The sequence below is a fragment of the Chaetodon trifascialis genome, chromosome 21, assembly GCF_039877785.1.
Source record: "Chaetodon trifascialis isolate fChaTrf1 chromosome 21, fChaTrf1.hap1, whole genome shotgun sequence".
Taxonomy (NCBI): Eukaryota; Metazoa; Chordata; class Actinopteri; order Chaetodontiformes; family Chaetodontidae; genus Chaetodon; species Chaetodon trifascialis.
Window position 1 is genome coordinate 277,501 of NC_092076.1, and position 20,000 is coordinate 297,500.

General features: G+C 49.9%; 3 protein-coding genes across 7 annotated transcripts in view; all 3 read right to left on the reverse strand.

Annotated features, from left to right (window-relative positions):
• The window catches only part of noc3l (NOC3-like DNA replication regulator), a 14,094-nt gene extending 5,844 nt beyond the window's left edge, over positions 1-8,250 (reverse strand). Inside the window, exons 1-12 of the mRNA XM_070991291.1 lie at positions 8,091-8,250; positions 6,550-6,754; positions 6,139-6,265; positions 5,865-6,019; positions 3,658-3,729; positions 2,740-2,870; positions 2,467-2,628; positions 1,654-1,747; positions 1,390-1,565; positions 864-992; positions 614-745; positions 21-101 (exon numbers count right to left, since the gene is read on the reverse strand). Coding sequence (XP_070847392.1) covers positions 21-101; positions 614-745; positions 864-992; positions 1,390-1,565; positions 1,654-1,747; positions 2,467-2,628; positions 2,740-2,870; positions 3,658-3,729; positions 5,865-6,019; positions 6,139-6,265; positions 6,550-6,754; positions 8,091-8,099 — 1,473 coding nt within the window. The 5' untranslated portion in view covers positions 8,100-8,250. The remainder of the gene's footprint in view (positions 1-20; positions 102-613; positions 746-863; positions 993-1,389; positions 1,566-1,653; positions 1,748-2,466; positions 2,629-2,739; positions 2,871-3,657; positions 3,730-5,864; positions 6,020-6,138; positions 6,266-6,549; positions 6,755-8,090) is intronic.
• Positions 8,251-8,405: 155 nt separating this feature from the next.
• Positions 8,406-16,358, reverse strand: LOC139350095 (TBC1 domain family member 12-like). Of its 5 annotated transcripts, none has more exons than XM_070991198.1 (15): positions 15,155-16,358; positions 13,702-13,804; positions 12,904-12,960; positions 11,949-12,076; positions 11,759-11,841; positions 11,530-11,647; positions 11,168-11,274; positions 10,991-11,059; positions 10,813-10,904; positions 10,629-10,700; positions 10,270-10,398; positions 10,018-10,127; positions 9,588-9,745; positions 9,001-9,104; positions 8,406-8,912 (listed from the first exon to the last, which is right to left on the reverse strand). In XM_070991198.1, the coding sequence occupies exons 1-15, from the start codon at positions 15,856-15,858 to the stop codon at positions 8,874-8,876; spliced, it is 2,073 nt and encodes a 690-aa protein (XP_070847299.1). In that variant the 5' UTR covers positions 15,859-16,358; the 3' UTR covers positions 8,406-8,873. The 5 variants fall into 5 exon arrangements, 4 of the variants coding, with proteins under 4 accessions (XP_070847299.1, XP_070847296.1, XP_070847298.1 ...); XM_070991195.1 differs by having other exon boundaries at positions 12,904-12,957; positions 15,155-16,355; XM_070991197.1 differs by lacking the exon at positions 12,904-12,960 and having other exon boundaries at positions 15,155-16,347.
• Positions 16,359-16,702: 344 nt separating this feature from the next.
• LOC139350096 (zinc finger protein ZFP2) overlaps positions 16,703-20,000 on the reverse strand; it is a 3,897-nt gene continuing 599 nt past the window's right edge. Inside the window, exons 1-5 of the mRNA XM_070991200.1 lie at positions 19,836-20,000; positions 19,134-19,293; positions 18,995-19,053; positions 18,817-18,916; positions 16,703-18,481 (exon numbers count right to left, since the gene is read on the reverse strand). The exon at positions 19,836-20,000 is cut by the window's right edge and continues 599 nt beyond it. Coding sequence (XP_070847301.1) covers positions 17,463-18,481; positions 18,817-18,916; positions 18,995-19,053; positions 19,134-19,293; positions 19,836-20,000 — 1,503 coding nt within the window. The 3' untranslated portion in view covers positions 16,703-17,462. The remainder of the gene's footprint in view (positions 18,482-18,816; positions 18,917-18,994; positions 19,054-19,133; positions 19,294-19,835) is intronic.

A 20,000-nucleotide genomic window follows, 5' to 3' on the forward strand; every position in this document is an offset into this window, starting at 1 on the left:
TGTCTTTGCTTTCAACTCACCAGTTTGATCTTCTTGTCTTTGCCCTCTGAGGCTTCAGCCTCCAGCAGCTCCTTCTCCAACTTCTCCTCCGCCTTCTTCCACTACACACGCACACGCGCGCGCACACACACACACACACACACACACACACACACACACACACACACACACACACACACACACACACACACACACACACACTCTGTGTTACAGCTCTGAAAACTCGACTCACAGTGAGCTCGTTTCCATCATGAAGGAGCTTCAGGTCGTCACACTGACATCTGAACTACAGGACAGGTGTGTCTTTTCACAGGTGAGCAGTGACTCTGCTGTCCTGCTCTGACTGATCCAGGGTCTGATCCGGACGCCGGCGGTGTGTCTCCCGAGGAGCATCCGCCTGTACCCTGAACACCTGTTCAGGTGTGTCCAGGCCCGCAAGTCGCTGCCACGTGACGCCGCCCGCGTGACGCCTTATTAGGTGTGTTTGTTTATGTGTTTCGTGCGCCACACGTCCGCTCTTCATGTTTCCAAAGACGCCAAATCCATCCGACCGACTGACGAATGAACCGCAGCAGCGTCGACAGAAACACGACGAGGAGCTGAAGAGACTCACCTTCCTCTGCATCCTCGACAGACTCTTCCTCTTCTCCTGGTTGTTCATGAACTTCTTCTTCGGTGCAGTGTCCTCCATGTCCTTTTTCACCTGCACCTCCTTTATCCTCAGACTCAGCAGGGTCCTCAGCACCTGATGAGGGGGGGTTACATTACATTACATCAGCGTGTGGTGGTGGGGGGGGGGGTGTTCGTGACAGGTCTGACATCACAGTTCAACAGCTGACATCACTGCTCGTGTGCTTCGTCACCTCAGGCCTGACGTTGTAGTTGAGGCTCTTCACAAGGCCGGAGACGACCCGCACAACAGCCAGAGCAGTCCCGCCCACTTTGTCCTGCTGGAAGAGCTTCCTGAACGCATCGCAGCACATACTCGACACCTGCAACACACACAAGCACCTGAACGCATCGCATCACATCCCTGATGCCTGCAACACACAGAAGCACCTGAACACATCGCAGCACATACTCGACACCTGCAACACACACAAGCACCTGAACGCATCGCAGCACATACTCGACACCTGCAACACACACAAGCACCTGAACGCATCGCAGCACATACTCGACACCTGCAACACACACAAGCACCTGAACGCATTGCAGCACATACTCGACACCTGCAACACACACAAGCACCTGAACGCATCGCAGCACATACTCAACACCTGCAACACACACAAGCACCTGAACGCATCGCATCACATCCCTGATGCCTGCAACACACAGAAGCACCTGAATGCATCGCAGCACATACTCGACATAGCCGTTTCTCACCTTCTTGTCTGGGTCATTCATCAGTGGGACGAGGACAACGATGATGTTATTGTGGAAGTTGAAGTGAGGCAGAGCGAGCAGCAGCTCACACAGGCAACGAACGGCGACTTCGGCGAGGCCGCGGTAGGACTGGAAGCCCACCGCCTGGCTGCGCTTCTTCTTCTTCTGTTTCCAGTCTAAAGATGGAGGTGAAACAGACGTGGCACCTGGACCTTCTGCTGTCATGTCTGCTGTATGTGATGGTGAGCTGCTGTGGTCGTGTACCTTTGATAGTCTGCTCCAGGTCCTCCAGGTAGAACTTGTACTGACACACCAAACCTTCTTCAAACTCTCTGAGCTGCTGAGTCTCCTTCTTCACCTACAGAGCAAACCGGCCAATCACACGACAGTCACACACAGAACTTCAAAGGTTTACAGCACTTTTATTTCCCTGAATACCTGCAGAGCAAATGTGATCATGTGATCAGGACTGACTTCAAACTGAAGCTCGAGGATGATCAATACTGACAACCTGAACACTTTGACATGTTTCTGCTGCTTTATGGTTTTCTGCCGGTTAGCCTGTTGAGTCTGAGTCTGGCGTTAGCATGTTCAGTGGCTAACGTGGCTAGCACATTCCGTGGCTAACGTGGCTAGCACGTTCCGTGGCTAACGTGGCTAGCACATTCCGTGGCTAACATGGCTAGCACGTTCAGTGGCTAACGTAGTTAGCATGTTCAGTGGCTAACGTGGCTAGCAGCACGTGTTGTCGCCCACAAGCTGAGCAGCAGCTTCGATGTGGAAACTGTTTCTTCACGAAGCCTTTTGTGTCGTCTCCCTTTGAACATGAACACATGCTGGTTACCTGGGGGCCTTCTCTGGGGGGTAGACTAGAGCTGTCCTATCTAGTCTGGTGCGCATGAACTGATGAAGCCTGCTCGGATGAGAGACGAAACGTCTTCCAAGACAAACTGACAAAGTCCAGTTGCGAAGGATTAAATGCCCTGAAGCTTACAATGACCTAGATGAATGAGAATATTCACAGGCATGTTCTCTGGGGGGGTCAGAGGTCGTATAACATAAACACATGCTGGTTACCTTGGCGGCCTTCTCTGCGGGGGTCAGAGGTCGTATCCTGTAGGTGGGGGTGATGTCTTTAAAGATCTCCATCAGAGAAACCAAGACCAGCTTCCGGACCGTCACCGCCACACAGGGGTCAGACTCCATCAGCATCCCACGCAGCTCCTTCACTCGCTTCATCTGCTCTCACACACACACACCACCACCACCACCACCACCACCACCATCATCATCATCATCATCATCATGAAATGGCTGTGTGTCTGATCTCAGACCAGCGGTCAGGCTCACGTTGCTGTAGGGGTCGGAGATGATGGCTGATCCCAGGCTGGCGATGTGCTGTTTCTTCTCCCTCATCTTGTGGTCTCTGAGCTGCTGTTGCTGCTCTGGGGTCAGCGCTGCACAGCTCTCTGTCTCCCCCTCTGCTCAGGAGGACACATCACAGGCTCACTTTACTCTGGATTCACATTTACATTTACTAACCTGTCTGACTATCAGACAAACCATCGAGGACGACCGCTGAAGACAAAGACACTTCGTTCTAAATCGAGTTCTTCAAACGATTCTTTTAACAAGTGATCCCAGATCCTGTCTGCCCTTGAAAAACCAGCCAATCACGTTCAGCAGCTCTGACGTGTTCAGTGTCATTCAGCACATGAGTCTGAAATCTCCTTTAGTCCATTTAAGATAAGACTTTATTTAGCCCTTGCTGGGGACATTCATTTCAACAGACTGTAAAGCTTCAACAAACCCAAACACAAAATGGCCGACACCTTTAAAAAGGTACAAAGGTCGAGGTCGTGAAGAGGATTGAAGGTCGTCACGTCCTGAGAGACGCTGAAGGGTGGACAGAAGACAAACGTCATGATGTCACAGTGAAGATGACCTTTGACCTTTAAACGTTGTTTTGTCTTTGAGTCTAGCTTTGTTTTTTCACCACTTTCTGTGTTTAATGTTCACTTTTCTGATTTCTTCTTTTTCTCCTTCTTTTTTCTTTATTCCTCCTTTTGTTGCTATCGGTAACAACAGACTTTCCCCAGCGAGGGATCAACAACGTCTTTTCTTTTCTTCAGTGAACGTATGAGCCAAACTAACAGAAGTTCCCTGAAGTTGTTCCTAAGACATAAAAGCTCTGAAGTGTATTCATGGTGACGGAGGCTCGTTCACCTCCACCTGGAACCAGGTTTCAGGGTCAAAGGTCGTTCGTACCGTTTTCTAACTCCTCCACCTCGCCTGCTGCATCTTCTTCTTCATCTTCTTCCTGCGGCTGCTTTTTGATGACTACAAACAAAACAGAACGTTAGTGGATAACTGAGCGGATCACTGAGGGATCAGTGAGGGATCAGTGAGTGGATCAGTGAGGGATCACTGGGTGGATCAGTGAGTGGATCAGTGGGTGGATCAGTGAGTGGATCAGTGGGTGGATCAGTGGGTGGATCAGTGAGTGGATCACTGAGTGGACCAGTGGGTGGATAACTGAGCGGATCACTGAGGGATCAGTGAGGGATCACTGAGTGGATCAGTGGGTGGATCAGTGAGTGGATCACTGAGTGGATCAGTGAGTGGATCAGTGGGTGGATCAGTGAGTGGATCAGTGGGTGGATCAGTGGGTGGATCACTGAGTGGATCAGTGAGTGGATCAGTGAGGGATCACTGGGTGGATCAGTGGGTGGATCAGTGAGGGATCACTGGGTGGATCAGTGAGTGGATTAGTGGGTGGATCAGTGGGTGGATCACTGAGTGGATCAGTGAGTGGATTAGTGGGTGGATCAGTGAGTGGATCAGTGAGTGGATTAGTGGGTGGATCAGTGGGTGGATCAGTGAGTGGATCAATGGGTGGATCAGTGAGTGGATCAGTGGGTGGATCAGTGGGTGGATCAGTGAGTGGATCAGTGAGTGGATCACTGAGTGGATCAGTGGGTGGATCAGTGAGTGGATCAGTGGGTGGATCAGTGAGTGGATCACTGGGTGGATCAGTGGGTGGATCAGTGAGTGGATCAGTGAGTGGATCAGTGAGTGGATCAGTGGGTGGATCAGTGGGTGGATCAGTGAGTGGATCAGTGAGTGGATTAATGGGTGGATCAGTGAGTGGATCAGTGAGTGGATCACTGGGTGGATTAGTGGGTGGATCAGTAGGTGGATCAGTGGGTGGATCAGTGAGTGGATCAGTGAGTGGATCACTGGGTGGATCAGTGAGTGGATCACTGGGTGGATTAGTGGGTGGATCAGTGAGTGGATCAGTGAGTGGATCAGTGAGTGGATCAGTGGGTGGATCACTGAGTGGATCAGTGGGTGGATCACTGAGTGGATCACTGAGTGGATCAGTGGGTGGATCAGTGAGTGGATCAGTGAGTGGATCAGTGGGTGGATCAGTGAGTGGATCACTGGGTGGATCACTGGGTGGATCAGTGAGTGGATCAGTGAGTGGATCAATGGGTGGATCAGTGGGTGGATCAGTGGGTGGATCAGTGGGTGGATCACTGAGTGGATCAGTGGGTGGATCAGTGAGTGGATCAGTGGGTGGATCAGTGGGTGGATCAGTGGGTGGATCAGTGAGTGGATCAGTGAGTGGATCACTGAGGGATCAGTGGGTGGATCAGTGGGGGATCAGTGAGTGGATCAGTGAGTGGATCAGTGGGTGGATCAGTGGGTGGATCACTGAGTGGGTGGATCACTGAGGGATCACTGGGTGGATCAGTGAGGGATCAGTGAGTGGATCAGTGAGTGGATCACTGAGGGATCAGTGGGTGGATCAGTGAGGGATCAGTGGGTGGATCAGTGGGTGGATCAGTGGGTGGATCACTGAGTGGGTGGATCACTGAGGGATCACTGGGTGGATCAGTGAGTGGATCAGTGAGGGATCACTGGGTGGATCAGTGAGTGGATCAGTGAGTGGATCACTGAGGGATCAGTGGGTGGATCAGTGAGGGATCAGTGAGTGGATCAGTGAGTGGATCAGTGGGTGGATCAGTGGGTGGATCACTGAGTGGATCAGTGAGTGGATCAGTGAGGGATCACTGGGTGGATCAGTGGGTGGATCACTGAGTGGATCAGTGGGTGGATCACTGAGTGGATCAGTGAGGGATCACTGGGTGGATCAGTGAGTGGATCAGTGAGTGGATCAGTGGGTGGATCAGTAGGTGGATCAGTGGGTGGATCAGTGAGTGGATTAGTGGGTGGATCAGTGGGTGGATCAGTGGGTGGATCAGTGAGTGGATCAGTGAGTGGATCAGTGAGTGGATCAGTGGGTGGATCAGTAGGTGGATCAGTGGGTGGATCAGTGAGTGGATTAGTGGGTGGATCAGTGGGTGGATCAGTGGGTGGATCAGTGAGTGGATCAGTGGGTGGATCAGTGGGTGGATCAGTGAGTGGATCACTGAGCGGGTGGATCACTGAGTGGATCTGGTGTGCTGTACCTCTCTCCACACTCTGTGGGATCACTCCTGTCTTGTCTTTGATTGGCAGCAGGTGGATGATCTCTTTCTCCTCCGTCCTTGCCATCTTCCGTGGAACCTTCTCGTACCTCCGAACCACTTCTGAGCTCCGCTTCTTCCCGCTGTGCACCGGCCCGCTGAGACACGCCGCCACAGGAAACAAACACACGTGTGTGTGTGTGAGACTGACAACAGTGATGATGAACTTCCTACTTTGTTCCACAATATTTCAGGTGTGTGTTTGTGTTTGCGTTACCATGACGACAGGTCTCTGGTGATGAAGGAGGCCTGGCGAGCCATGGCGGTCATCTGACGCAGATCTTCGTCCTCCATCATGTCTGTCGGCAGACTCTCCAGAAACTCCTCGTCATCCTCCTCCTCGTCTGTCAGACACATTCATGAGAAAGATTCACACCATCAGGACAGAAACAACGGTGAGCAGTGCATCATGGGAGAAGAAGTGCACTTCATCTATAAATATCTGAAAAGTGTGTTTTCATGAGGAAACACAGCAGACGATAAAAAGCACTGACGAGTTGAGAGGAAACACTTGAACCAATGTAACATGTCATGAGGGAATTGATTATGCTAATTAGCACATTGATTAGCCAAACATTCTGAAAATCAAAGGTCAACACCCATCAGCCAATCAACAGCTCTCTCTCACCAGGTCTCTTCCTGTATGTTTCCAGTGGGCGGGGCGTCCTGATGGCGGCGTCCTTCACCGCCTGTCTCAGCTTCTTCTGCTCTTTACGCTGCTTCTTGGCGACGTTCTGCTGCTTCAGCTGACGGTTCTTCAGTTTGTTCTCCAGCTTCACACCGCTCGTCTTCAACAGGCGGCGGAACGTCGGCCGACGTTTCTTTGACCGAGGCTGGAGGGAGCGAGGAAAGGAGGGAAGGCGGGAAGGAAAGGAAACAAGGGTTAGACTCGAACAGATGAATCATCCTGGAGTTCAAGTCTTCAGTACGGTAAAAACAAGGCTACATCACGTTTTATTTCATTTGACGTCCAAACAAACTCCCGATCTCTTACCGTGAAAGCAGGTTTGTCACAGTGATAATGAATTACTATATTAATTATTGATCTTCTCTCTTGATTAGCAAACTTCTCATTTTCCTCTTCAGAGAAAGATAGAAAATATGTTTTGTCCTGTCAATAAATTCAGAATAAAACCAGCCATATTATATAATATGCAGACAAATAAAATAATTAGGCTGCAATAGCCTGCATGAGGAGTACTATAACCTTAATTATTTGTGTACTTTGTTGTTTGTCTATTTCAAATGTCCACCTGAACCTTAAAGTGATTTTTCACAGTTTGTTATTCAGTGAGACAAACAGTCGAGAAGAGATTCATTTTAAACAGAGAAGAATGATTCAAGCAGCACACTCGCACGTTGGATCAATATATTACATCTGTGTTTTTTAGGGCTGAGCGATGTGCAAAAACAATCAGGTTGATTGATTGGATTTTTGAGGTCTGTTGATTTGTCGGCTTCATTTTTAACACATAACCCACAGACACATTTGACCTCTATTAGAAAACTGCATGAGGACTTGGCCATATTACAGTATTGACATTTGGATTAATCGTTCAGTCCACTGATTAACTGTCAGCTGTCTAAACAAACAGCAGGTCAGTGACCATCAGCACTTCACTGAACATGTAGTTTCAGTCCAGACAGAGCTGAAAGCATCAGCACCAACAGATGTTTAATCATCTCAGAGAAACGCGTCCCTGGTCAGTGATACGGCGGCCGGTTTGATCAAAACACTGAGGCGATTCATGAAATGCTTTATGCTATGTTCTATGCTCTACACAGTGGATGCCGCTTAAAATTCGCGTATTTCTCTATGGAGTCTGGCCCCCACAGTAAAGAAATGCCAGGTCCTGCTCGTGCTGAAGCACTTTTATTGAAGTCAAACTGCAGTTTTACCAGTGTTAACAGACTCCAGTCTGTAAAATGATATCTTACTCATTAGAGTACGTTTAAAGCAAACACGGAACCTTTAAATTCGTACATTTCTCTATGGAGTCTGGTGCCGGCAGCCAAGAAAGAGGAGGTGATGCTCGAGCTAAGAGGCCGTTTTATGGAACTTTTCCGCAGTTTCAGCAGGGAGAACATGTAGGTCTGACAGAACATATTCTGCTCGTTAAATTTGTCATTTAACGGTGAAGATTTTCCGGAACTTCGGTGTGAACTTACCGGACCCATGGCGGCACAAACTCTCCTTGTCCCACCGCAGCTTCAGACGTTGATCAACCTTCCTCAGCGTGAGTGTGATGAAGTGTGTCGATGTGTTTTGGTGGAAAAGTTGCTTCTGTTTCCACACGCGTGTTGACCAGAGAAGCGGGTTCAGACCGATAACCCGGAAACACTAAACCGAAGTGACGAGACAACAGCGACGCGAGCGGCGGGAGGTCGAACTGCACAACACAGTCCGAACAGCACGCAAAAGGAGGATTATTACTAGGACACATTTCTATCGTGTGACGCAAATTATAATGGTTGATTTCAGAGAAATTTCCCTGAAACAATATTTATTTATCATTCATGTGTTACAGGAAACTTTAGCATCTGTTTATGTTGAACTGAACGTTTATATGCAGACAAACAGTCTTCATGTTACGCTGAGCTGCTCATCACTAAAAGGCTCATCTAGATATGAATTAATATTAATTCAGTGAAAGTGTGAGTCCTTCCCAGAATATTTCCTGCAAATTTACAATTGTGAGAAAGTTTGGGACCCGTAAAGAGTTAAACAGTACTGAGAGTTCATCTATATTTTATTTCATATACACATCACTGTCTGGTCCTCGAGAGCTTTAACTCAGCTCATCTTTTAATGTTTTATTACAGAAGCTCTTACAGAAAAAGTCTAAATAAATTAAAACAGAACTCTTGCTCATATATAATAATAACAGTTTCTGACATCTGACATAATTTTGGGGAGATTAACTCCGTAAAGCCCAGAATACGAAGGTGAGTTCAGACACTCGTCTCTGATTCTCTGCATGAAGACAAAACCTGAGAGAGAAAAACAAAATTTCACTGAAGGTCGTCATTATTTTATCTTCTTCTACAGAGTGATCAGTCTGTCTGTCAGGTGACTCACCTCACTCCACTTCCTGTTCCCACTCAGCACAGGTGAGGCCGAGATGCAGGAGAACAACCTATCAGAGAGCAGTTCTTCATCGGGGAGGCGGGACAGGAACTGAGCTGAGGAGGAAACGACAGAACAGGACGGAACAGTTTTCCAACAGAATTTTTCCTGACGGTCGGCGCCCGCTCCGACACCTGATGTAGAAACCATTCATCCTCAAAGTCACCTGGGACGAGTCCGAGTCAAGTCTCAATTTAATCAAGACTGGTCCAAGTGAAGCCTCGAGTCTCCTGAGACGAGTCCGAATTGAGTCTTAAATCACCCAGGACACTCAAGACAAGAGCAAGTGAAGTCTCCTCATCAACAAGTCCAAGTCACTTGAGACAAGTCAAAGCCGAGTGCCAAGTCCTTGTCAAAGTGCACATCACTCAGGACGAGTCAAATTTGAGTTTCAGGTCACTTAGGTCAAGTCTTAAATCACCTGCGATGACTACAAGTCAAGTAACGTGTTATGACATAGTCATTTGCAGGTGTTTCATGCCTCTGAAAGCTGATTGGCTAATGTATGAGTGAGGTCACGGAGGTCACCACACGCTCACCGATGCTGATGAGGTCCATGTGCAGCAGGACGTCCTGGTAGAGCCTCAGGATCCCCAGAGCGGTCCTGAACAGGAACTCCTCCCCGTCCCGGAAGAAGACGTCCCAAATTCTGGACGCCACGTCCAGAGGGAGGGGCTTTGTGTAGAGAGACAGGATCCTAGAGGGTGTGTGTGTGTGTGTGTGTGTGTGTGGGGGGGGGGGGGGGGGGGGGGTGTTAGTAGGAGTGAACCTCTCTGTTTTTCAGGAGTGTTCATTTGCATCTTTACACAGACTTCCATGCTTTTCTCAATATTGACTTCAATTAAAATTGAGCAGTAGTACAAAATTAGATTAGCAGTTTCCTCTCTGCTTTTAGTCTTTGTGCTAAGCTAGGCTATCAGTTACCCCTCTGCTTTCAACCTTTGTGCTAGCAGTAAGTCAGAGACTCACCAGTCCATGAGGTAGAGGTCAGGAGTCAGACCTGAAGACTGGAAGTGAAGGAAGAGACGAGGAAGAGAGTCCTCCAAAAAAACCTGGAAGGCCCCGAAATATCTGAGCATCTACAGAGAGACGGAGGACAGACAGAGAGGGACAGACAGACAGGACGGTGCTTAGGTATTTAGCTGTGATGGGTCGGGCTCAGGGAAAACATTATGTTAACAAGGGTCCTCACAAGGACAGAAAGACAACATGTCTGTGTACCAGCTGGTGGTCCACTCTGTAAAAAGCCAACTGACACGGTCTGTTGATCAGATTGGAGAAGCCGATGAAGGCTTCGACCTCGTCCATGTTCAGGATCAACATGGCTGCCATAGAGGACATACCCTGCACCTGGGCAAGAGACATCCAGAGAGACACAGTGAGAGGTGGGCTGTGGTGGACTATTCTTTAAGGACAAGTCCACGTCATTTACAAGAAGTCCAAGTTGAGTCTCAAGTAGCTCAAGATGAGCCAAATTCATGTTTCTAGTCCCTAAAGACAAGGACAAGTCAAGTCTCAAGTCCATTTAAGTCTGAAAATAATGATGGAGTAGTCTGGGTCAGTGTGCGTGTGTGACTCACATATCCCACATCAGGTCTGTAGCAGGTGTAAGCTCCCAGAATGCTTTGCAGCAGTCCGTGGTAAGGTCCACCCTTCAAAATAAAAGCCTGAATTTACTTCCTGTCTCTCCAGTTTAACAGACATCTTCTGTATTAGGCAGGTTAGAATTTGTCTACTTGACTCTATTGAGTTCTACTGTCCCACCTTCTGGAAGACGCAGAGTGAGGGGAAGGTTCTGGAAATGTCCCGTGTGATCAGCTCCAGACTGGACTCTCTGTCAGCCAGTGATGCTCCACCTGCAGGTGAACATCTCCAGGTGAGTCATCCAGATAAAATCTGTCCCTCCTTTCAAATTCAGTCTGACAGTTAAACTGTTTCTGACCATCAGTCTCTGTCTCACGCAGGTTCCTCCACTTCTGCTTCGCTCTGGAGAGGAAGATCTCATACAGCTCTGAGGAAGAGGACGATGAAGGATAAAGGGAGGAGGAAAACACTTTCTTTGTCATCAATAAGAAGAATTTAGAATCAGAAAAATTAAAGTCCCCCGAGGTGTCCGTGCCTGCAGTGATGTTGAGCTCATTGCCGATGGCCAGGTTCCACACTCGTCCTCGCACGCTGGGGGGTAAACCGGCCCACCACAGGTCCCGAGCGCGGCGACTCGACCTCCTGACATCACCACAGAAACACTGATGTCACCACAGAAAGCTGACATCATCAGAGAAACATGGCTCTGCACGCCACGCGCCCACTCTAACGACTCGTTTGCTAGTAGTAAACTGCAGAATGAAGGTACATGAAGGGTATCACCTGCTGAGGTCAGCGTGGTATAACACAACACACACACACACACACACACACACACACACACACACACACACACACACACACACACACACACACACACACACAGAGCGCTCGTACATGCTGTCCCACTGTGGCAGGATGTGCTGGTTCCAGACCAGCGTAGCGTTGGAGATCACTTCCTCCTGTCTGACCCTCTCCTTCATCTGCTGCTGCTTCCTCTGAGCCTCCTTCAGCTCTGACAGACAAACAGGAGGCACCATGAGGCTTTACTGTGTGTCTGTACGCACTCTGGTAAACTATCTGGTAAACTCCACCCGTGCGGGATGTGTGGTAGATTCAAACAAACCTCTCCGCTTGGCTCCAGCCACCATCTGCTCGTACTGCTGACGGTGTCTCTGGGTCTCCTCTGCTGGCTTGGCTGGAAGGTTCCTGCACACAAACAAACTGTCAGGACACAAAATGGCCACTGGAGACACTCAGCTGCCAGACAGGAAGTGGACAAACAAAGAGAGGACAGAGACAGGAAGTAGCCGTACGGCGGTCGATCCTCCAGGATCAGTGCTGTTGTCGACAGTGGCTCAAATTCCACCTTCCCCCTGCACTGTTGCCCCAAGGCATGATGGGTCGGAGAGCTGCGGGCTGCGACCTGCTGCGCCTCGAACTCCTGTAATAACAAGCCGTACCTCAGTCGCCATGACAACAGCTTCTGACAACAGACAGACAGAGAGATGGAGGTGACTAATGGAGGACAGACAGGACAAAAGCTGGTCCAAACAATTAGACCTCGGCTGGGTACTCAGACTGGACGAAGACCCGAACACAAAGCCAGAGCCAAACTCCTCTTTCTCACTCAGTGTTTTCTGAAGGTCTGGATCCAGTTAGTGGTCTTCACTGGTCCAGAAACAGACCCGTGGAAGTCCTATCTGAACAAAATAGACCTGATCAGAAAGGGACCCACGGACCATAAGGCTGGACTTAGACGTGGACTTAGATCAAACTAACAGCCCGACTTCCAGAAGACGTCTCACTGGAGTTTTAAAGAACATGGCTGACTGCGGACCACGTTACACCGCTCTGAAAACCTTTAAGGACGTTTTACTGTGAAAATTCAGTCAATGACTCTTAATGTGGCGGGGCTCAGTACTTTTGCCATTGCGGTCAGTCAGGATCAGGATCAGGATCGGGATCGGGATCAGGATCGGGATCGGGATCGGGATCGGGATCGGGATCGGGATCGGGATGAATGAAACCGACTGACGATGTTCTCATTGGTCAGAACTCATTCTGATGATTGCGTGTTGACACACTTAACGAGTTCAAGCTGAACACAAACTCGAGCAGACGTCAATTCACACGGAGCTGCACAAACTGAAGCACAGAGAGACGAACAGAAAGAGCACGAGGACCGACGAAGACTGACGAAGACCACAGGTTCAAATCTACAGACAGACGGATGACGATGACGATGAAGATGAATGAATGCATCCGTACCCCAGAGTCCTGGAGGTCTGGAGAGGACCGAGAGCTCAGACTGACCTCAGCGCTCTGCTGGAGGGAAACAAGGCAGCGTTATCCCACTGACCTGAGATCAGACACACGCTGCAACATCCCAGTATAACACTCTGACTGGCTGCACTGGAAACATTCAATGACCTTCATATCTCAGCAGCCAATCATGTGGCTGCAGCTCGTGTTGTTATGGAGACCTCTGTAGACTTCACACACCGTGGATCCACATCAAGACTCTTGTGATCCCTTTCAGAGCTCTGCTGAGACCAGAATCGACTGCAGCAGCAGGTCTGAGGTCTGACAGGTTCTGTTGATCCTGATCAGACCTCCAGTCCCCAACCTGAAGGAGACCGAGCCTCTCCTGGACTTCAGATCTGTGGGTACTGTTCAGACCTTCAGCCTCTTTGCAACCAGAGGAACTGATCTGAAGAACTGAAGGAGAAGTCTCGTCATGGCTGAATGAACGAAGACTGAAATGTCCACAGTGTGTCAACTATAAGGGACCTTCTCATTTGTCTTCTTCACTGGTTCTTTCTCACATTCGCTGGACTGAAGACGAGTCAGGAAGCCGACAGCAAAGACGAACTGTGTTTTTAACGTCAACGGTAAACATCTGACCCTCGTCCTGATGCCACAGTCCTTCACACAGACTGTCTGTTACCTCCAAATTGTGTCTGTATGTTGTCATTCGTTCATTGTGAAGCTCTTTGTGGCGTCAGCTGAGCGCTAAAGGTGAACACACACAAACGATGAGCTCCTCACAGGAAGTTCACTCAGTACCTGCTGGATGAGCCAAGCCTGTTTGGATGGACTCTGCTTAGGAGGAACCTTCCCAAACAACTTCCAGCCAGGAACACTGTGACTGAGGGAGCGCTGCTTCCTGCTGCACACACACACACACACACACACACACACACACACACACACACACACACACACACACACACAGACACACACAGACACGCACACGCACGCACACACACACACACACGCACACACGCACACACACACACGCACACACACAAACACGCGCACACACACGCACGCACGCACACACACACACACACACGCACACGCGCACACACGCGCACGCACACACGCACACACATGCACGCACACACACACACACAAACACACGCACGTACGCACACACACACACGCACGCACACACACGCACACACACACACGCACACATGCACACGCACGCACACACACACACACGCACACATGCACACACACGCACGCACGTACGCACACACGCACGCACGCACGCACACACACGCACGCACACACACACAAACACACGCGCACACACACACGCACGCACGTACGCACACACACACACGCACGCACACACACGCACGCATGCACACACACACACACGCACACATGCACACGCATGCACACACACACACACGCACACACGCACGCACACACACACACACGCACACATGCACACGCACGCACACACACACACACACACAAACACACGCACACACACACACACACACGCACGCACACATGCACATGCACACGCACACACATACGCACGCACACACACACGCACACACACAGACACGCACACAAACGCACGCATGCACACACACACACATACACACACACGCACGCACACACACACACACACAGAGTTAGATAAGTTCAGTCTCAATCATCATCTGCTGCATTTTGTACTGTGGTTGGAGAGGTGGTCGGTCGGGTGTTCGGTCGGGTGTTCGGTCGGGTGTTCGGTCAGGTGTTCGGTCGGGTGTTTGGACCCCTGTATAATGTAAGTCTAGTTTAATCCACTTTATTCATTAACGGCCATAAAAACTTTTCAAGATGTCAGAATTCAGAACTGGCCTTAACGAACCCACTAACTGTAGGATCTCCTCTTGAAGTGACCTCTGAGTCCTCTAAAGATTCCACTTTTCACTTTGAAATTTAATTTGAACGTTGGAAAAATAAAATATTCTAACTGTAATGATCCGTCTAAATTCACCATTTACAGTTTCTCACCGCTTTCAAAATGAATAGAATGAACAACGTTAGTTTGAATTGGCCCTCGTGTGTCATCCCAAACACGACCACCAGGTGGCTTCAAACTTATGCATCTTTCACAAAGCGGATTCACCAAATTTACGGATCTTTACAAAATAATGCTGAGCTTGCTGATCATTCTAACGCTGACATCTCTTTTCCTCTGAAGGACCATTATCACGAGTGTCTGGTTTACCTGCTGAAGTACTCGACGATCCCCGGCCTCCTGGACTGCAGCTCAGACTCTGAGCCCCTGCCGTCCTGCACCAGTTGACCCGGAGCGCTCTGCCTGCGACCGCACTCGAACGTGTTCCTGGAGAGAGCAGCGACGGTGGGGAGGTTCAGCTCGCCGGGTGGCGGCAGCTCCGTGATGAAGGCGTCATCATCAGAGATGACCGGTGGTACATCAGAGGTCAAATCCTCCACTACTGTGTCTGAGGCGATGGTCACAGGGTTTATGTCTACCTCTGAGGTGGGCTCATCCAGGCGGAGGCTGGTGTCTCTGGAAGCCCCGTCCCCACACTGACCATAACAGCGTTTCACCTTTGACCCCTCAGTGCAGGATGCCACACTGTCTACGCCCACTGAGGAAGAGTTCATGTCAAGCCCCACCCCCTGTTCATCACCTGCCATCCTGACATCAGAGCAGAGTCTGATTGGTCCTTGTGGGCATTCATCTGACCCTGAAAGCAGCGTGCAGGTGGTGAGAGCCACATGCTGCATCAGAGGGCCAGACGCCACCTCTTCCTCATCTCCTGAACATGTGACCTGCTGAGTACCTGGACAGACTGTATGACCCCAGGTGATGACATCAGCAGAGGAGGAGGGGTGATGATGATGACACAGTGAGGACTTGTTTACAGTCACTGGTGAAGAAGAATCATCATCACCTCTTTCCATTTCCCTCCTACACCCTCGAGAGTGTGAGGCTTTTATTTTGAAGGTCCAGTTGTCCTTACCTTTTCATTCAGGTGATGTTCCAGGTTTGATCCTGATGGTTAACCCGCTGCTTTCCATGTTCTTATATTACATCTTTTATTTTGAAGGTAATCCGGTTCTCGGCCTCGTTATACTACGTTTTACTTTGAAGGTAAGCCTCACTGGTTTCCGGTCATGTTGTCGGTACCTTGTCGGTAACTCACCTCTCCGTGTGTTCCGTCAGGGCTGCTGAGCAGAAACAAGCCCGGCTGCGGCTCCTCCTCCCCGGGGAGCGGACAGCAGAGTCCTCGGAAGCGTCATACCGGGACACAGAGCCCGCAGGCCGGCAGAGTGACGGTCGGTCCAGCCGCTCCCCGGTTGTCTGTCTGCTCCGTGTCGTTGCTCTCATCCTCGGCGGTGACAGGTGAGCTCGCGGCGGAGAAGCGCCATGTTGGCAGATCCGGTGACGTAGCAGTTACATCAGCCTGACGTCAGAGGTGTTCGTGGACGTGGAGGATTTTAATAAAAGCTGCTTTAATGAAATAAATGAATGAAGCCAAAATAATAGTTTCTATTTACAAGGACTAAGCTCCGATTTCAAAGAGAAAATAAAAAGAAACGGCTTTTTTTTTTTGCCTTTGATGGTCATTTTTACATGTTTTTATATTTAACACACACACACACACACACACACACACACACACACACACACACACACACACACACACACACACACACACAGAGCCCTGCATCTGTATGCACTTTGCACATTAAAAGTGGTTTTGTGATTTTGTATATTGTTTAAAACTCCAGTCAAACACAATAAAGAAGTAAAATGACCTGTTTTATTGTTAAAATGTGACATTCAGTGTCAGAAGTGTCATGTGACCGCACAGTGTCATGTGACCACACAGTAAAAGCAGACAGATGTTCTTCCACAGATGTTTTGGTTTTATTGTTTATAACAAATGAAAAATATATAGTAAATTATAAAAAGCAACAATTTACACATTTACTGAATTTAAAAATCACGGTTTCAACCAATCAAAACACAGTGTTTCAGTGGGCGTGGCTTATATCATTGGTTCCACATTTGGCATCTGAAACACCAGAAGAAACTAGGAAATACTGAGCTGAGAAAGGTCAAAGGTCACAGACTGAGTCCTAAATTACCTGAGGAGAGAAGTCAACCACGACTCCCAGAGAGCTTTGCTGTACGAATCATCCAATCAGAGAGCTTCAAGGGCATCGTGGAACTTAAAATATGACACAATTCCGATGTCACAGTGCTAGATGGCGCCGTCTCCATGGCAACAGGCACTGAGGTACGTGGTACGGTGGCGTTAAATCTGACGGCACAAAAACTGTAGACAGCTCGACCAGGCAACTGCTCAATCTGAACTGGAGGCTCCGCCCCCCTCAACACATACGAGCTCTGATTGGTTAAAACACATCCACTTCCTGTCTGACTCCTGCTTCCCTTTGAAGAATCTGAGTTTCTATTTGGAGCAGAGCATCAATGCATCGACCGGCGCTCAGCTTTCACCCGTTCACGCTCAAACCTGACGCCGGCGGCGCCCTCGCACTCACGCGTAGCCGCACTTGTGCAGCTTCAGGTTGCGTTGGTCCGAGTATCTCTTCCCACACTTGTCGCAGATGTACTGCTTGCCGCCGGCGTGGACGTGCCTCTTGTGCGTCCTCAGGTGGCTGCCCTGGCTGAAGGTCTTGCCGCAGATGTCGCAGCCGTACGGCTTCTCTCCGGTGTGGACGCGCAGGTGCAGCTTCAGGCTGTTGGCGTTGTTGAACGTCTTGTCGCAGGAGCCGCAGGCGAACGGACGCTCTTTCGAGTGCGTGCGGCCGTGTGAGATCAGGCTGCTCTGCTGGCTGAACGTCTTGCCGCACTCCTGACAGCTGAACGGACGCTCGCCGGTGTGGATCCTCCGGTGGATCTTCAGGTTCACAGACTGGCGGAAGCTCTTCCCGCAGAGGTCGCAGCTGAACGGCCTCACGCCGCTGTGGATCCGCTGGTGGTTCTTGAGGTTGGCGGCGTGGCGGAAGGTTTTGGGGCACTGCTCGCATTTGAAGGGTTTCTGGCCGGTGTGGATGAGCTCGTGCGTTTTCAGCGTGACGGCGCGGGTGAAGCCTTTCCCGCAGACGCCGCAGACGAAGATCTTCCTGCCGGTGTGGGTGTGCGCGTGGCGGTGCAGGTTCTGCAGCAGGTTGAAGCGGCGGCCGCACATGTCGCAGCCGTACGGCTTCTCTCCGGTGTGGATGATGGCGTGCGTCTTGAGCTGCGTTTGCTTGGAGAAACACTTGCCGCACTGCGGACACTCGTACGGCCGCTCGCCGGTGTGCGTCCTCATGTGACTCTGCAGACTCTGCCTCTGGCGGAAAGCTCGGCCGCAGACGCTGCAGGAGAATGGCTTCTCCCCCGTGTGGATGCGGTAATGAGACTTCAGGTTGCTCTGAGACGTGAAGGACTTACTGCACGCCGTGCACATGAAGTATTTCCACGTGACGCTCTGCAGAACAAACGGCGTGTTGGAAACTTTCTGCTGCTGCTGGAGGTCAGAGGTCACTGGCTGAGCTGCTTCTACTTGAGCTCCTGGAGGAAAAAACACCAACTGATTAAACTAAAGTTTGTCTCTGACCACAGCCGATTACACGTCAGTGTATTGATTTTATTTTGTGCATTTAAAAGATGTTAAACAGGTTTCTGCTTTGCTTTTATCTTGAAAAGCTGCTGTTAGTGAAACATTACACTTCCTGTAAATATGTCAAAATAAAAGGCTGCCAGGGAAGGAGATAGATTCTGTCCCGAGAATTACCAGAGGCTTTTAATGTGAAAGAGATGGAAGAAGTGGTAATATTTAGTCACATAAATGTAATAAGAACAACAGGACAGATATTGATCTGATCTGTTATTGATCAGGAACTCACGCTCAGCAATTGCTCCGAGGTCGATGTTGCCGTGTTCATCTTTAACGGTCACCGCCAGCACAAACGGATTTTCATGTTCCCCTGGTTCCTCCGCTTCGGTCTGTGCTGACACAACGTCCAGATGTCAGTCAGGTCAGTGAACGCATCACAATAGGTGAACAGGTGAGGGGGGTCTTACCTGAGTGGATCCACGTGTGTCGGAGCTCTCGAGTCGGACTCCGTACGAGTGTTCGGCTTCTGCGAGGGACAAATCACACGTCACGTTAGTACAACACCATTGCGTGGGATGATTGGTGGGGGCGGGGCCGCGTACGTACCGACACGTGCGTTGTTGAGGACATTTAGGATGCTGGTTTGCGGTCTCTTGACGCCCCTCCTGGACTCCAGTTCCACCAGCAGTTTAGCTTCATCCACGATGTTCATGATCTTCCCCAGAGCCTCGTTCCCCAGAGTCTCCATGATGGAGGCAAACAGCACCTGACAGGTCAAAGGTCAAACAGACAGTCTCCAACATCAGACACACCTCTCACATCAGCTGTTAACCAGTTGGCTCTTCAGGTCTCACTGTGGATCAGAACCCTCATGAGGGGGGAAAGACACCACGCGCTCGTCCTTTTCGACCGCCGTACCGTAACAGCGAGGACAGACAAACGAAAGACGGTGAAGCGGATGAGACTCGTTTAATCTCCATGAACAAGTTTTCAGAATCGATCAAAAATTCTAACTGAAAATAATGGATTAATGGCTGGAGTGATTATCATTGATCGACAGCGCCCTCTTGCTTGAAAGACTTCTGTTATTTAAACCTCTTGTGCTCAATACTGAGTGTTGGATGATGGGAAATGTAGTTTAAAGGAGTCATTTTTGTGACTTTCTGTCCGTTTTACGTCCACATGTCAGTGAGAAAAACATCTTGATTTGAAATATTAACCTCTAAATGTTTCAGTTTAAACGCATCTGAAAAACAAAAACGTAGAAAACTTGACTCAAACGAAGTGACTCGTTTTTCCATGCCTCACCATCTTCTCCCAGCCGCCGGGCTGCACTTTGGGCCGCAGGGGTGGCTCCTCTCCGGCGCCGCCGGTCCGGACCTCCGCGCTGTCCTCCACCAGCTTCTTCAGCTCCGCCACCGCAGCGTGGACCAGAGACTCCATGACGGCGGCCAGCTGAGTGTGCAGGCCCAC

Coding starts and splice junctions, on each gene's coding strand:
- LOC139350095 (XM_070991198.1), bottom strand. CDS start 15,858: ATGGAAAGAGGTGATGATGATTCTTCTTCACCAGTGACTGTAAACAAG. Junction 10,905..10,990: donor GCGTGAGACAGAGACTGATG/GTCAGAAACAGT, acceptor GTTCACCTGCAG/GTGGAGCATCACTGGCTGAC. Junction 10,128..10,269: donor ACAGAGTGGACCACCAGCTG/GTACACAGACAT, acceptor GTCTCTCTGTAG/ATGCTCAGATATTTCGGGGC.